This window comes from Manis javanica, chromosome 9, assembly GCF_040802235.1.
Source record: "Manis javanica isolate MJ-LG chromosome 9, MJ_LKY, whole genome shotgun sequence".
Taxonomy (NCBI): Eukaryota; Metazoa; Chordata; class Mammalia; order Pholidota; family Manidae; genus Manis; species Manis javanica.
Window position 1 is genome coordinate 77,804,415 of NC_133164.1, and position 16,043 is coordinate 77,820,457.

A 16,043-nucleotide genomic window follows, 5' to 3' on the forward strand; every position below is an offset into this window, starting at 1 on the left:
ACAAGTCCTTTGAACTTAGGGTATAAAATTTTTTAAAATCCAGCTTATGTGAAAGACTAATTTAGGTTAAGCCATTGAAATTTTTTATATAGAAATAAAAGCATACCTTGGCCCAGGTTTTGGATTTTTGCCAGCCTTGAGCTCATCAATAATTTCTTCAATATCCTTAGGTGTCAGATCCTCCTAGGAGAAAAAACAAATTTTAAATAGTCACATTAAAAATGACTTCCTACTATTGAAATGTGGGTAAATCTCTGACATTAGTTAGTTTATTGCTCATGTGTTCTCTCAACTTACAAGTTAGTAACCAAGGTACCACCAACTGAGTAACTCCTATACTATGTGTTATGTGCTATGCAGTAAGAGCTGCAGCTAAAGAGGCAGTACGGAGTACAGCTCTGAAGTGAAACAGTTCTGCATTTAAGTCCTGGCTCCAATTCGTTTATGCAAATTACTAAGCCTCCCTAAGTTTGTTTCTTCATTTGTAAACCTGTATCAGTGTTTTTTGAGGAGTGAGTAAATATTTAAAACAGAACAGTGCTGTGGCTCTTGCTCAACAAATGCTATGTCCCTGAAGAAATAATGAGGTACAAATGACAATTAGCATCAGTAGTCATAACAACTTAAAAGTAGGTGTCTAATATTTACCTATAAAACTCTAATACCCTAGTGATATTTTCTTTCTTTCCCAGGTGAAATTTATCCTGTTTCAAAACTGACTTAATTTTCAGAGGGAAAGGAAAAAGCTTATTTTTTGGCACATTTGATTTTAATAATCCCCATTTTCAAACACAGCACCTGTGTAAAATTCTTATCTCAAGAATGGGTTCTGTTAATTAATATAACAAATACAATTAAAATAGACATGTGTTCTTCAGTGTAGCTGCACCCTAGATTTAGTCAAAAGACAGTCAAAACAGAATGGGCAAGATAAACAGAAAAATGCCTGAACTGTATTTCCCCCCTTCCCCCTCTAAAGCTGTTTAGTACTGAAGAAAATAGTTTATAGGACCTCAGTTACTACTATGCTAGAGAAATTATTATTCAATACTCTTATCTCCATTGCCCAGCAACATGGAAGGCCTTTAATACTTGTTGAATGATTAAACATTTATAAAAATGAAAAGCTGCTTTCAAACTGCTTAGGGTTCAACAGATACTCAACCTCATACCTAGAAGGAATCTTTAAACCCATCTAATGATTTTATACCCCCATCAACACTTTATTATGAAAAATTTGAATGCTATACATAAATACCCATATATTACTACCTAGATTCAACAACAATTTTTGATTTGCCATATTGGTATTAGGTACACATATAATTTATTTATTTTTTGGCTGTACCATTTAAAGTAAGTTGCAGGTATCATGACATTTCACCCCTAGTACTTCAGCAGGAACCTCCTAAAATATGTTCTTAATTAACAATGCACCACCACACCTAATTAACAATAATTCCTCAACTAAAATCAAATGTCAAGTCCATATTCAAATCTACCCAACATTTTCCAAACATATTTGATAGCTGTTCTTTTCCTAAGTAGGAGCCAATCAAAATTTATGTGACTTTCATTTTATCTACTGGTCAACTGAGATCCATAAAAACTACCCTGTGCCAAGGACAATACCACTACCAACTGGATGACTGTTTATCTATTGTATAAATCCATAAGCTATATTATATTTGACTATCATACAAAGCTCTAATTCCTGTGTAAATCAAGATTCTTACTATTACACATAAATTGCAGAAATGTGAGAAAAGGCAACATTGTTGCCATATTTTTAAAGGACTTCTTTTTAAAGTATGGAAGATAGAGAAGGTAAGTAACTTGAATCACTGATAATTTAAATGAAGAAAATCACTATAGGGAATAAGAACAACCTAGAAATCTAAAAAGCCAAAGAAATCAAATTTCATCTTCATTAGGAAAAAATGTAGATTTCTACTTCAGGCATTATGGCAGACTAGCTATCCTGATTAAACCTCCTGTTGTAACAACTAAAAATGCTAAATAAAAACTTCTATTTAATGAATATGCTGACAAAGAAATACCCAGAGACCAAACAATGAAAGCCCAGGGAGACAACTGGAATAACAAGCAAATTTGACTTCAAGGCTTTATAGCCCAGAGGGGCCTGAGACAAAGCCACAAGGCATAAGAGACTTTCCAAACCATACGAAGACCCCAAAAGCTAAACACTCAATATAGAGATAAACTAGAAATTAAACTTTCCCTCAAAAACAAAAACCAAAAAACCTGCTAGTCTGTAACCTTACACATTGGGGGAAGAGGGGAGGTGTAAGGAGAGGGGCTTTGTTTTTGGCCAGTATTATCTTCCAGGAGAGAGAGAGAAGCAAAGCAAATCATGTCTTTAAGAATCCACCTTCAGTGCAGGCTTCAATTTTCACAAATTTCTAAGAAGTGTGAACTAACAAGAAACTGAATGAAAACCATGATATAATTAGGATAGCAAGTAATTTAAAGAAACCTAACTAGAAAACTTCACACGCTTCTAAAGAACATTAACTCAAAGAATAAATCAAAATGCAGATTTAAAAATATTTAGAACTATTGGTTAAAATTATCAAACCTGTGAGATTTGGCTAAAGCAGTATTTAGAGGTATGATACATCCCTAAAATTTTTTAAACAAGCAATATAGTATTACGTTAGAATGGCTGAATATATGTGTTAAAAAGATTAAAAATGTACAGGAAGAATACACAATTTATGATAGGGGTTATCTTTTGGGAATGAAAGAATAGGATTTTCAGTGGGGGTGGTTTACTTGCATGTGTAGTTTACTTCAACAAATGATAATAATGATGACAATAATAATACCTGAAACAGGTGTGGCAGATGTTACCTGTTAAGTTTTGGTGGTTATTTTCCATAAATGTAATTACATTTTTCACAATTTAGAAGTTTTAAAAATGTGTCATTATCTCCTGGAATTAAATGCAAAACTGTATAAACACAATTTTTTAAAAACCTTCTGGTGGACAACTGGGAAGCTAAAACTGACATTTTTATGTTAGGTTTTTTTATTCTTTGATTTTTTTAAATAAACTTTGGGAATGAGAAAAGCCTTTTGGATACTTATGCCAATAGTTTCTTCTAAATGAATTAATTCAGAAACCAACATCTATAGGACAGGAAACCAAATATATAAAGTATTTTAAATATGACATCATAAGACTTTATATTAAGTGAAAATACTCACATAGTAATTGTCATTTATTTGAACCATTGGTGCATTTACACAGGCCCCTAAACATTCCACCTCTATAAGAGTGAAAAGTTTGTCAGGTGTAGTCTCCCCAACCTTTATTCCTGAAAATATAAATGATCGCTGTAAGGACCAGGTTGTACATCAGTAGCAATATAGTTTAAGGAAAAAAAATCAACAGCATATAGCAAAAAATGTTAAAGAGCATTCAATTTCTTAAACCAAACAACTCTGTATAATTATACTAGAACACTCAAGGATTTCTTAAGTGGACTTCCTTTGAAAACAAATTTCAGAGGACTCATCCTCCAGTGTTTGTTGTTACATAGAGGTGAATCAGACTCTATTATTTTCATTTTGATTGTGATAATTAACCCAATAAAATCGATCATACTATCAGATTGGTAGACTCAGAAAACTGCGAATGTCAGAGAACACCAAAAAAATGAGGAAAACAGGTCCTCTTATATCCTAGGGAAAGCATTCTGGCAAAATACAGTAAAAACCTCATCCAGCCATTCTACCTCTCAGTATAAAATAAAGTATAAAACCACCTCAGTATATAACAGGGCAAGTAAGCAAAGATGTGTATACATGAAACAAATTGCTGAATAATTAACTTATAAAAATGAGGCAGACATACATATTATGCTATAACCAAAATAAAATGCAAAAAGCAGAAACATTACATTTATGTATTTAATAATGAAAATAACTAGGAAAATATAAAATCTACAATTAATATACTAGTTATTACCAGAATTTGTACTTTGGAGGTAGAGGGTGGAATTTTGAGCAGACTTGAGCTTTCTGTTTCATATACTTCAAAACTGTCCAACTATTTTTACAACATGTGAGTACTTTATATTCATGACAAGATTAAAAGATACTACCTTTTGCTTCATTTGATATATATAGTTATAAATGCAGCAGTGGCAGTTTTATGGATAAAAGCCTTTTAATTTTGTAAATACTGGTATAACAACATCCTATTTCAAACATCCCCCCTCTTGAAGCATTCTTTACTATTCTTTTATCTTGTTTGTTCCAAGGCTCATTTGGAATAATAAAAGGACACTATAGTCACTTTTGTATATACCACATGCTATTACACAATGAGAGAAACCTAACTTTCTAAATAATGAAAACTTTAAAACCCCTAGAAGCTTTTCAAATACACTTAATGATTGAAAAGAAAAGGTGAAAACTCAGCTTTGAGACTGAGAACTAAGAATACATAATAAGAAATAAAGGTGGGCAAACAAAAATTTACTGAAGTACAACTCCAATTAAGATAGCAAAAGTTTAAAAATTTAGATAGAAATAGGACAATTCTAGAAAAACAATTCTATTTTTCATAAAGGTTATAAATATAAGGTGTCCCATACCAAGCTTTTTCTGAATGGCCTCCAGGATACTGTCAGAATTTCGGAGCATGCAAGGTGTAGTAGTGCAGACTTGAATGTGGTACTTTCCAACTGGCTTTCGATTATACATTGTATAAAAAGTTGCTACTTCATACACTCTCATTGGAGGTACTTGTAAAACTTCTGCAACCTAAAATATTGGGAAATTTTTAAATAATGCAATTACAGTGTTTAATAACTGAACTTTATGTTGTAAAAATCAATCATTTCAATATTGCTTTAATTTAGTAAAAATAGAAGAATTCTTCAAAAGCAGAATGTAAACCTGTACTTGAGATTTGTGAGGTATTTAAGCTCTTTCATTTTTGCAGACACCTTCACTTAAACCACATAGAGCCCAAAGGCTAATGGTTAGAGCACTTCCTTCTCCCCCTACCTTACTCCTTGTCTTTGCAAAAGAATCTTCTTTTCCTCTTAATCTTTTAGTCTTTCACTATTAAGAATTTCTGCTTTGATCACAGCGAATCATCTTCAGTAATATAAAATTTATAAATGGCAAAAATTTGGTGGCTAAACTCAGTAAATAAAACAATTGTACTTTTTCACCCTATCACCAATTTTTTTAAAGAGCCTAGATGTTACTACTGGTGATGTATAATGCATGAGACAGAAAATAAATTTGAGAATCAAACTTACCTATTAGCCTATATTGGTTTACATATCTACATACTTACATACACATACACAGCTCTCCAGAACAATCCAAAACACTACTTCTATTTCCTATCACAACACTCTTTATGAAAGCTGGATCTTACAGACTAGTACTTCCCAACCCTTCACATCAAGGTATTTACCAAAAATATCTGCTTTGACATACTGGGGTTCAGGACCATGGGAATCACTATCTGAGTACAGCTTTCTTGGTCAGGGCAAATTTGTTAAGGAAAACAAGGATTTTTAGTTGTTTGCCAGGGCTGGTCCACATACAGTCAATTTATCAGGACTATGATCCTGGCTACAACTTTCTAGGTAATGCACTATCCTTATTCTATCAAGCCTTAAGATGTGACAGCTGGCATTCTTAAAAATTATGCATATATCCATGTCTCAACATGAAAGAACTTGTTAAATGGCATTTCAGATGACAAATACGTTTAACTTGCACATTACAGATTCTAAAGGAAATGTATTCTCAAAAGACATCTAATCATGTCTCACTTGTGAAAGATAAAGTAGCTGTGCTAAATTTAATTCAGTGATACAAAACCAGGCATGGACCTCTCATCTGGAGCTCTCTCAGAATACACATGTTGAAGCCTGAAAATATACACACTGGAGCCCTACCACGGGAGTAAGCAAATAAATTTGGAGTAAGGCCGATGTCTAATTTGAAAAAGTACCCTCCCCCATTCAGGATGCTACTGAGCACCTCTCTACACCTCGATGGTAAATAATCCATGAGCTTCTGGATTTTGTTTTTGTTGAAAGGTTGGGTTTTTCTCTGGGGCTGGTGGGTGGAGGCAAAGAAACAGTAACACTGAAAGTCTCAAATGTAAAGTGGAATCTTGATTGTATTCTCTAAATGTTATTTCCTGCCACTCATACATACACACCTAACTTTAAATAAAACAAAAATATTTTTGAACTCTTCTCACATTAGTTTTGCATTTATTTTGCTCTGCTAAGCTTACTAAGCTTATCACTCAGCAAGATTTCAAACAAGCTTAACATTATTAAAAACATAAATTTTTTCAAAAAAAAGGTATCAATGGATAGAAACACACCTAAATCATTATTTAGAAAACTATTATAATATAAAAAACGATGAGTAATTTAGAAAACCCCCAAATAAATACATGATTTATTGGGAAAAAACCACACCTAGCTATATTTATTAAATATAATACCAGCCAAATTTGTTTTATAAAATTTTTCAGTCAAAAAAAACACTGACGTCCACCAGTGTTAGGATATTGTACAAAGCAAGTAAGAGATCAATGAACTAAATCTAAAATTTGCCATGTGGGATTCAATTAAACTGAGGACATTCCTATTCTCCAAAAAAGATGATAATGGTCTAGCTTAAAGTTAAATCAAGTAAAATTTAGAAAGTGAAAATAAGAATGAAGTGTAACAGAATCTGCAACACTCCGTCAAGCAGAAAATGCATTGAGTTTGAAATGGTTCAGTCCTAGCTCTACCACTTAAAAATCATAATAATTGGAAGAGATCTGCCTAGTTCTGAATCTTTATAGCAGATAAGGAAGTAAATCCAGAAAAATCACGTCTTTTAGCTCAAAGTCAAATATAATACCCATTATATCACATTGGCTTATTAGTTGTGTGATTTTAACAATACAGTTTTGTATGGTACTGTAAACTATACACTGTAACATAATACCACACAAATAGTTATATTAACAGGATATGAATAAACTTGACATCTGAATTACAAGTGAAAACATTATTAGAAAAAAATGAATCTTAAAACGTATGAATACACTGACTTCATTTAAATGCATCACCCATAGCATTTCCGTAGGTTACTGATTCCAAGGTGCCATAATAAGCATTGTAAATGCCATGTGTCATAGATTTTTGTTAAAGCCTGTAGCCAAAGATGCAGAATATTAAAAAGATTAACATTAGCTATGAGCAGATCCTTTTCTGTGTCTAATATTTAAATAGTACATTAATTTCCAGAGTACCTTGACAGCAAATAATACACATGTGGGATCATCTATATTAATGGCCATTTCTCTCAAAAAGGGGGAAAAAGAAAAGAAAACCTCTTTCATTATAATGTCTATGATTTCCTGCAAGGATAAAAAGCTCTACATTTTCAGTCTTCTGCATTTATTAAGGGACCCAACAAAAACACAAATGTAATTTGAGGAAACCATGATTAAAGAGCCTCAAACTCTTAGATTCTGACATCAATGACTGTCACAAGAATGTCTACAAATGGAAGTTACCACATACACAATCTTGTTTTAGACTAAGGCAAAAACAAACTCAGTACCTTGTTCATAGCTGAGATGGGCAGCCATCCATTCTGTCTTTGGGCTAAATCCAAGACTGGAAGCACAGCTGCTGTTTTGTGCCCTTCTGGATAGTTTTTTACAATTGCCTCTATCCTCTGTATCAGAAAAAAGCACCTGTTTTTATACATCTGGAAGACACTAAATATGTGTAAATTAATTATGTTAATTTAGTCATACCTTATAGTTTTCTGGTGTGAAATCAAATGGAGTATCTGGGTTATTATCAGGAGTATCTCTGTGCTATACAAAGGGGAAAAAAATGTTTTCCAAAATTATCAAAATCTCCATAAAATTGTGAATAACTTTGTATATTACTACACTACTATTGATCATTTGAACTCTCTCTTTAATTCCAACAAGCTATAGTATCAGTTTATGCTTACATCAACAAGAATGGCTAATTATTAAGTACACATTTGATGAGTATGATTATCAAAGTAACATTACTAAAATTAAAAATTTTAGAAAAGTTTTACAAACCATCCTTTAGAGGTTAAGATAAGTAGTTTTAGGACCAAAATGCAAGAAAAACTGTTACCCAAGTTGATTAGAGAATGGGATTGTCTAATGTAACTAGCAAAACACTACTAATTACTGGAAGCCTTATAAAATTAAACACAAAATTTTGAGTGTGAACATAACTGCATTTTTCCAAAAGAGTGTATCAGATTTTCAAAGGGACCCACTACTGTAGGTAAAGTACAAATATACCATCTCTTTCCTACATATCAGAAACTAGCCAACAACAAGTTTTATTTCTTCTCCATACAAGATCAAGTACTCTTCAAAAACTGACAAGAAATGGCATGTCAACAGGAAATCAAATGAGTCACACTGACATGAACACTTACATCAATTAATATTTTGTATGTATGATGAACACAGAACTGAATCTCTTAATATGTTAACTCTGAGTTCTGCTTTTTCAATGACAAGGGAACAAAGAAAAACTGGACAATGATCTCAAATATGTGGCAAATTTGGTATGCTTTAAAAAAAAACACTTTAAAATATAAAGCAGGACTCTATTCATCAATAAATATGACTAACTCATTAAGATTCAATCTGGGAATAGCTCAGTTTACCAAACTGTACCACTAAGTCTATGTCATCATACAAGTCCACTAAATTGCCTATAAACAACACTAGATTAATCCCTGAAAACTATCATCTTAGCCTTCCTGGATTGTACAACTAAACTGAGGAGTTCCCTGACCTCTACCTGTAGTTAAACTCTGGAAACAAAAAATTGAAAGGCCAACTGCCAAAGTATTCACTATATTAAAATCCACAAGTTTCAAACTAGTGCCATTTTGGGATGCCCCGAATTACAGCCTCAGAATTTTCAGTGAGCTAACACGACTGATTTTTAGGAAGCCAAAATATAACTAGAAATCAAGTTAGGGCTCATAGTAATCTCACCAAAGAGTAATCTAAATTCTTATTCTCAGAGTTGGCCTTATGCAATTTAAACAACTTAGACTTGAGAAGTTCAGCTGGAATCATACATCATTTGAATGTAGTGAATTCAATTTAAATTCACACAATGGCCAGCATATACTAAAGACATTGATGTCTAGGATATTTTGGACATCACAACACATTTACCCAAAATTCTAAGTCTTTTCATTCGAAAGAAATCTTAAGTACTTACCACAAATAAGGCTCCTCCAGCTCCATTTTGCACAACTGACTTGTGCAAATTTCTTATATGTCTTCCCTAAAATTTTAAGAGAGTTTAGTAAATCATAAACCTTATAAAATTGTTCATAATACTTCAAGATCCATAATTAAGAACAACAGAATCAACTTAGGAGTAGAAGATCTTAAGAGATATGGTCTACACTATCTTATACCATCCTGTCCATCTTTATTTCAGGAGAGGTATAAGGAAACAGAGAACCAAAGATAAGGTTACTGACTGGCCTAAGGTCAAACATAAAAATGGAATAGTCAGCACCAAAACCCAGATCTCCTGAGTTGTGTATTCTTTCTAGTATACTGTCAGCATGCATTTGGAGAGTTAATGTTTCATTAACTTACTGCCTTTTACTTTTGCCTGAATCATGTTGGATGCCAGCTTTCATTTAATGTGGACCTTTATAAACATGTTTTCATCTGTACAAATGAGTCATATATGCTGTACAAATGAGTCAACTGTATCCTCTTTTTAGTTCTTTACTAAATTAGTTCAGAAACTCCAGCCATAAAAGTAGTTTCAGAAAGCTGCTTATGATGCTGTGCAGATTGACCATACACAATTGTTTTGGAAGGAATCCATCTGATTGCTCTCTCTGCTACATTTCATTTCTCTTTGCCCTGTGGCTCCTCCCTACCCCAGGCCCCCAGAGTCATCCAACTATTGTTCAGAAATCCTTCAATTTCTGAGTTCTACTAACCACAGATGGTAGAACACTGGATTAAACCAATCATGGAACTGGCAGAGTTCGACAATTCAAATGCAAACAGAGAAGGAAGTAAAAGCAGTGATATGTAATCATTTATTTAACTTTTCCCTAGGTCCAAATAATACCTCAGTTGAAGAAATAAATTTACATGGAACTCTTACTTTATTAAGAAAAGACACAAGTAACACAATGTGAAACATTAAGGTATAAAATAGGGGAGTGATAAATGTATTTCAGGATAATGGTGGGAGAGAATTCAAACAGCTAAGTGGTACACAAGGGGGTTTCAACTGTGTTAGTTTTGTTCTTAGGCAGCAAGTGTATATACACAGTGCTTATTTTATTTCTTGCTTTTTGTCTGAAAAACAATTTTTAAAAAATAATACAACACATACCAAGGAGACAGTTTATGTTCTTAAATTTTTTTTCTTATACTTTTTTCCAATTTCTCCCAAATTGTTTCAGGGTCAATCTGTAAATTAAATATAAGGTTATACCTGTATCTCTGATTTGCCTGTATATAATCTAGACTGAGATAAGTGAACATAAAACTAAGGCCATAATTTCCAAATAATACTATAAGAACAATATCAGAATAAGGCTTTAAAAAATTAACAAACTAAAAATTTAGAAGATAGTTCCTGCCATCAATTTAGCTGAGTTTTTTTTTAATTAAAAAATTTTTTTCTGAGCAACTAGAATTTTGAGTTAACTGAAATTCTAAGAGAAAACAAAGGGTTTCATAATAAAATAAGGAACGATTAATTTACCAGTAGATAAAGCATCCCAGCCTCTCTTTTCTTAAATTTTGATCCATAACATTTTCTTTTTACTTTATAGGCTTTTTACCCACTCCCTCAGGGCTCAGTATGTCCTACGTTCTTTTCTCTATAAAGCTTTTGCCTCTGAGAGCTTATAAATTCTCATCTCTTAACTCTATGCAGTTGATTGGCTCTTACAAAACATCTGAAGATGTAAAGCTAACAGGCTGAAGAGATCATAAATGCATATAAATCTCAATGACAAAAATGAATAAATATGAACAAAACTGTCACAAAATTCAAGTTAAAAAATTTACTAGTATTAAAAACATGCAATTTTAAATGAGATAACATTTCCAGCTATTAACTTAGCAAAGATCTTTTTTCTTAAAAGATAACATTCAATTCTGTTGACAGTATGGAGAGGTAGGCATGCTTATACATTAGGTAAAAACTGATACAGCATTTCACTCATCGGTGGAATAAGAACAAAGGAAAAACTGAAGGAACAAAACAGCAGCAGAATCACAGAACCCAAGAAAGGACTAACAGTTACCACCACTGGGAAAGGGACTGGGGAGGATGGGTGGGAAGGGAGGGAGAAGGGGGGAGGGGAGTAGAAAGGGGGCCTTATGATTAGCATGTATAATGTGGTGGGGGGCACGGGGAGGGGCTGTACAACACAGAGAAGACAAGCAGTGATTTTACAGCATCTCACTACGCTGATGGACAATGGGGTATGTGGGAGGGACTTGGTGAAGGGGGGGGTCTAGTAAACAATGTTCCTCATGTAATTGTAGATTAATGCTACCAAAAAAAAACTGATACAGCCTTTTAGGAAAGCAAGTTGGCATAGTGTATGGAGAGGCTAAATTTAGTAAGTTTCCATTTTTTAACCTAGTAAATCTACATTTAGAAATTAATCATAAAGAATAGTCTAAAATGGGGATAGAGATTTATATAAAAATGTTTTCTATAACAGCAAAACACAAGAAACCAGGAAGCCCAACAAACGGAGGTTTTAAATATTAACAATTCCAATAAAAATCATTATGTAGCAAACAAAAATTATATTTCCTAAATATAATGACATAGAAATATCTATGCCACAGTCATGACTGGATAATATCATGGTTACACAAAAACTAACAAAAAGGCATTTACTACCATCCAAATTATGTTCAACAGACACCAGTGAAAAGACTGGGAGGCCATAACGAAAAGTACATATCTCTGTTAATAAGATTATAAAGGACCCATTTTATATTCTGTTTCTTATATTTCTCTTTTTTCTCTTTTTTTCTATATAACATGGGTTAACAGCTGAAAAACATCTTATTTAAAACAAAACATACATCAAGTACAAAATGAAACTTATCGTCTCTACTGCTAATCTTATTTCTCCTTCCAACTTCCCTGCATATTCTCACTAACCACCAACAATCTCTAAATTAAAACAACTTCAGTTTTGGGTCAATATTCGATCCCTTCCTCATTATTCCAGGCTCTGCATATACTGTTACTTAAAAAATACAGAGATAATCTTAAAAATCGGTTACTACGTTTTCTATTTTAAAAGCACTCTCTGGCTGACCTGTAATTCTAAACATGCACATGAGTTTACACACACACACACACACACACACACACACACACACACACACACACACACACACGCACACGCACGCGCGCGCACTTGTATCCAAAACAAAGTGTTTTAAAGTCCAAACCATTGAAGACAGACTACTGATTGAAAAGGCAACAGACAGCAGCTAAATTACAGGAAAAAAAGTTAGTTTCAATTTTTAAAAAAGATTTGGTTTTAGATACTACTCTGCCACTGAACCAGTGTATGACCTTGCACAAGAGCCAATTTCTCTAAGTCTCAATTTTTGTACCTGTAAAACAGATATTTGCTCATTGGGGCATTTTGAGGTTCAAATAATGAAGTTTCTCTAAAAGTAAAAACCTGTTAAAGCATTACCACATCTATTCAGCTGGATTAAACCAACCATGGAAATGGCAGAGTTTGACAATTCAAATGCAAACAGAGAAGGAAGTAAAAGCAGTGATACAACGTGATCATTTAACAGCAACTGAAAAATGGAAGATTTAAGCAACTGCATTTTAAGAATGAAACATTTTTAAACTGTGCTGTTGACTAACAAGAGTCACTGCCACTTTCACAAAAGAACATATTACTAAGTTCCTTGAATTTGCACATAATTATTTTTTACTTATTTATATTCACATAAGACTAATTTTTCTGGTGAAAGTATATTTTAGATGGCTGAAAAATACCATCTCCTTTCTCACCACTCAAATCAACATATAAATTTCTTTTTTACCTGAAGTGGGGAAGGAGGAAAAAGTAGTGCTGGTAGACAATTTTCCATGGGTCTCGAGATTCTGCACATCCTGTGAGTGAAGACAGCAAGTCCTAACAGCTTTTGTTCTAGACTGTCTTTCCAAGGATTTTTATAGAGAATGTCTCCCCCCATGGCAAAGGTTGAGCAAGCTGGAGTTAGGTTCCTCAGCTGTGATGCACAGCATTTACCTGGGCTTCTCCATGTTGCCCCTATGGGATTTGAAAGTCAAGGGAAACCAATGTGAACATGAAGCTCATGGTGCCTGCTATACCTTGAGTAACAAAAGTCCTCTGTCCCTGACCCAGGAGTCTCAGACAGCACCCATGAAACTTGTTAACCTGCAAGTAGGGTAAAATCTCAGAGCATTCACAGTTCTTCCAAGAAAGCCAAAATCTATAAACAGCAGTCTACATGTCCAACTGATTTTTCAAAATACAGAAAATACTAGCATACAGAAAATATACAAGGAATAAATGAATAAATCAGATGAATATAGAGATATTATAAAAGAAACCAGTAACAGTGGCTATCTCTAGAGGGAGGAACCAACAATCTAGAGTGGGAAGGAAATTTACTCATTCCTATAATACAGGCAATATATCTTATATGTGCATCATAATAGATATATCCTTGTATCCTTATTCTTTAATAAAATATTTATTTTCTATAATATATATTTATCTCCTTGCACAGTTTGAATTTTTTGCCATGTACATGTATTAGATTTCAATTTCTAAAAATAAAATCTTTAGTCCTTTTTCTATCACCACTCTACTTCAGACATATTTCAGGTCTGTGCATTGCTTTAGCAGTTTTCTGACCTTTTTTCAATTCAAATCTTCCTCTCCAGTGCCACCAAACTAATTTTAAAAATACTGTTGGTCAGATGGTGGTTGTGATGTAAAAAAGGACTAATACTAAACATAAAGTGTCAATTTCATCAGTTCTAAGAAACGTACTCTTCACATTAAAATCTCAGAAATAGGGATGTATCACTGGTATCTCTCTAATAACCCATTTACACCTTTTGTATACAGCAAAGTGGTTAAAAGACCAGCTCCAGAGCCACTTTCCTCTTTGCAACTTTGCAAAATTGGAATTATAACAGTACATACTTCACAGGGCTGTTTTGAGGATTAAGAAAGATAATCCACATAAGGTGCTAATACACAGCCTGGCATGTAGTAAGTACTATTAATGTTAACTGTCATTAACTATTATTATGAGAAGTACTGTGTGTCAGACTCTAAGCTTTTACACATTATTAATTTTTTACAAGTCTTATGCAAAGTAGGTACTTCCAGGAAATGGATTTGAACAAGTTAAAAAAACTTCTCAAGGTCACATAACTCATTAGTGGCAGAACTCACATTAGCTCTTACGGCTAATGACTACAAAGATCATGACTTTATTATTGGCCACTTAAATGGAACTATCTGATAATTCCAGAAGAAGAGTTGTAAGAAACTAAGGAGTTTAATGAAGAAAGCCAGCTATGCACATATAGGGAGATTGATTAGAAATGAAAAGGCCTGCCTCCCTTGGCTCATGATGTTCCTATTTGAGAGAAGGGTACATGCATGTACTCTATTTAAAACAAGCTATTTAATATTTTCTTAAACATTTTTTAAAACAGTAAATGCCACTCTTCTCCTCTGTTCCTACAGAAAACTAAATATATATATATATATATATATTAGAATATTCTAATACATTCTAATATACATATATATTAGAATAGCATTTGAGCAACTTAATTGCAATGTCTAAAGTCAGTTTCTTAAAAATAGGAAAGGGCTCAGATAATTTGTTTACAAAAGAAACCAGCAAAATAGAGTAAACTGATAAATATTAGCTCTCATTTTTTTCAACTGGCATAAACTTTACTCACTCATAGCAAGTTAACTCGTGGCCATTTTCAAAGCTATCCTGTTGTTTTGGTATCTTTGAGAATTCCTGCTTTACATTCATTACAGTATCTACATCAGATACTTTCAAAGGAACATAAGATATTAAAAGTTGGAATTAATCCTTTTAAACTATCTAATAGACCATTTGAATTGTTTCACTTTGGAATAAAGCACTCTAGAACCAGTTGGTCTTATAAATGGAAAAAACTGAGATAGGATGGGCTATTTGAAAAGTAAGCTGAGTTTCCCTTCCTTAGACTAGTCATCACTAGACAAGAGTCTAGCATCTGAGTAGACTCTTAAATGTCTGTACTTCAATTAATTTCAATTGAATTCAGTGAACTCCAACTAAAAGTTCAAGTAATTTTAAAAAATAAACAAAAACATAATCTGGTGTACAGTGCAGATTAACAGTGGGTTTCAATTCTAGTTTATTTTTTCAGAGTATTTCAGAAGATACAGAGATTTACAGCAGGCAAACAGCAGTGTTTTAATTTAAGAAACCATAAGTGGCTTTGCATTAAGTACTTCTACTGACTCCTCAAAAATTTATGGTTAGTTATTTCCATTTAACTTTTAAAGAAACTCCAGCACAAAAAAAGCAACATGCCCTCTACCACACAATTAGTGACAAAGATGGATCCTGAGTCCAGGCCTTTTGAATCCAAGTCCTCTGCTCTTTCTACGAGCCTTTCTCTTTTTATCATCATTTGAAATAAGAATGCCAATATCTTGAAGGCGGAGCCAGGATGGCGGCGTGAGTAGAGCAGTGGAAATCTCCTCCCAAAAACACATAGAGCTATGAAAATATAACAAAGAAAAATCTTCCTAAAATAGAGACCACAGGACACAGGACAACATCCTGACCACATCCACACCTGCAAGAAACCAGTGCCTTGCAAGGGGGTAAGATACAAGCCCCGGCCCGGCGGGACCTGAGCGCC

General features: G+C 33.4%; 1 protein-coding gene across 2 annotated transcripts in view; it reads right to left on the reverse strand.

Moving 5' to 3' along the window:
- The window catches only part of NDUFV2 (NADH:ubiquinone oxidoreductase core subunit V2), a 47,768-nt gene that overhangs the window by 5,681 nt on the left and 26,044 nt on the right, over positions 1–16,043 (reverse strand). Inside the window, exons 2-8 of one of the 2 annotated variants that reach the window (XM_037008376.2) lie at positions 13,169–13,398; positions 9,306–9,371; positions 7,829–7,891; positions 7,630–7,746; positions 4,626–4,794; positions 3,232–3,341; positions 107–183 (exon numbers count right to left, since the gene is read on the reverse strand). In XM_037008376.2, the coding sequence (XP_036864271.2) occupies positions 107–183; positions 3,232–3,341; positions 4,626–4,794; positions 7,630–7,746; positions 7,829–7,891; positions 9,306–9,371; positions 13,169–13,321 (755 nt within the window). In that variant the 5' untranslated portion in view covers positions 13,322–13,398. The remainder of the gene's footprint in view (positions 1–106; positions 184–3,231; positions 3,342–4,625; positions 4,795–7,629; positions 7,747–7,828; positions 7,892–9,305; positions 9,372–13,168; positions 13,399–16,043) is intronic. The other variant, XM_037008378.2, reaches the window with a different exon arrangement.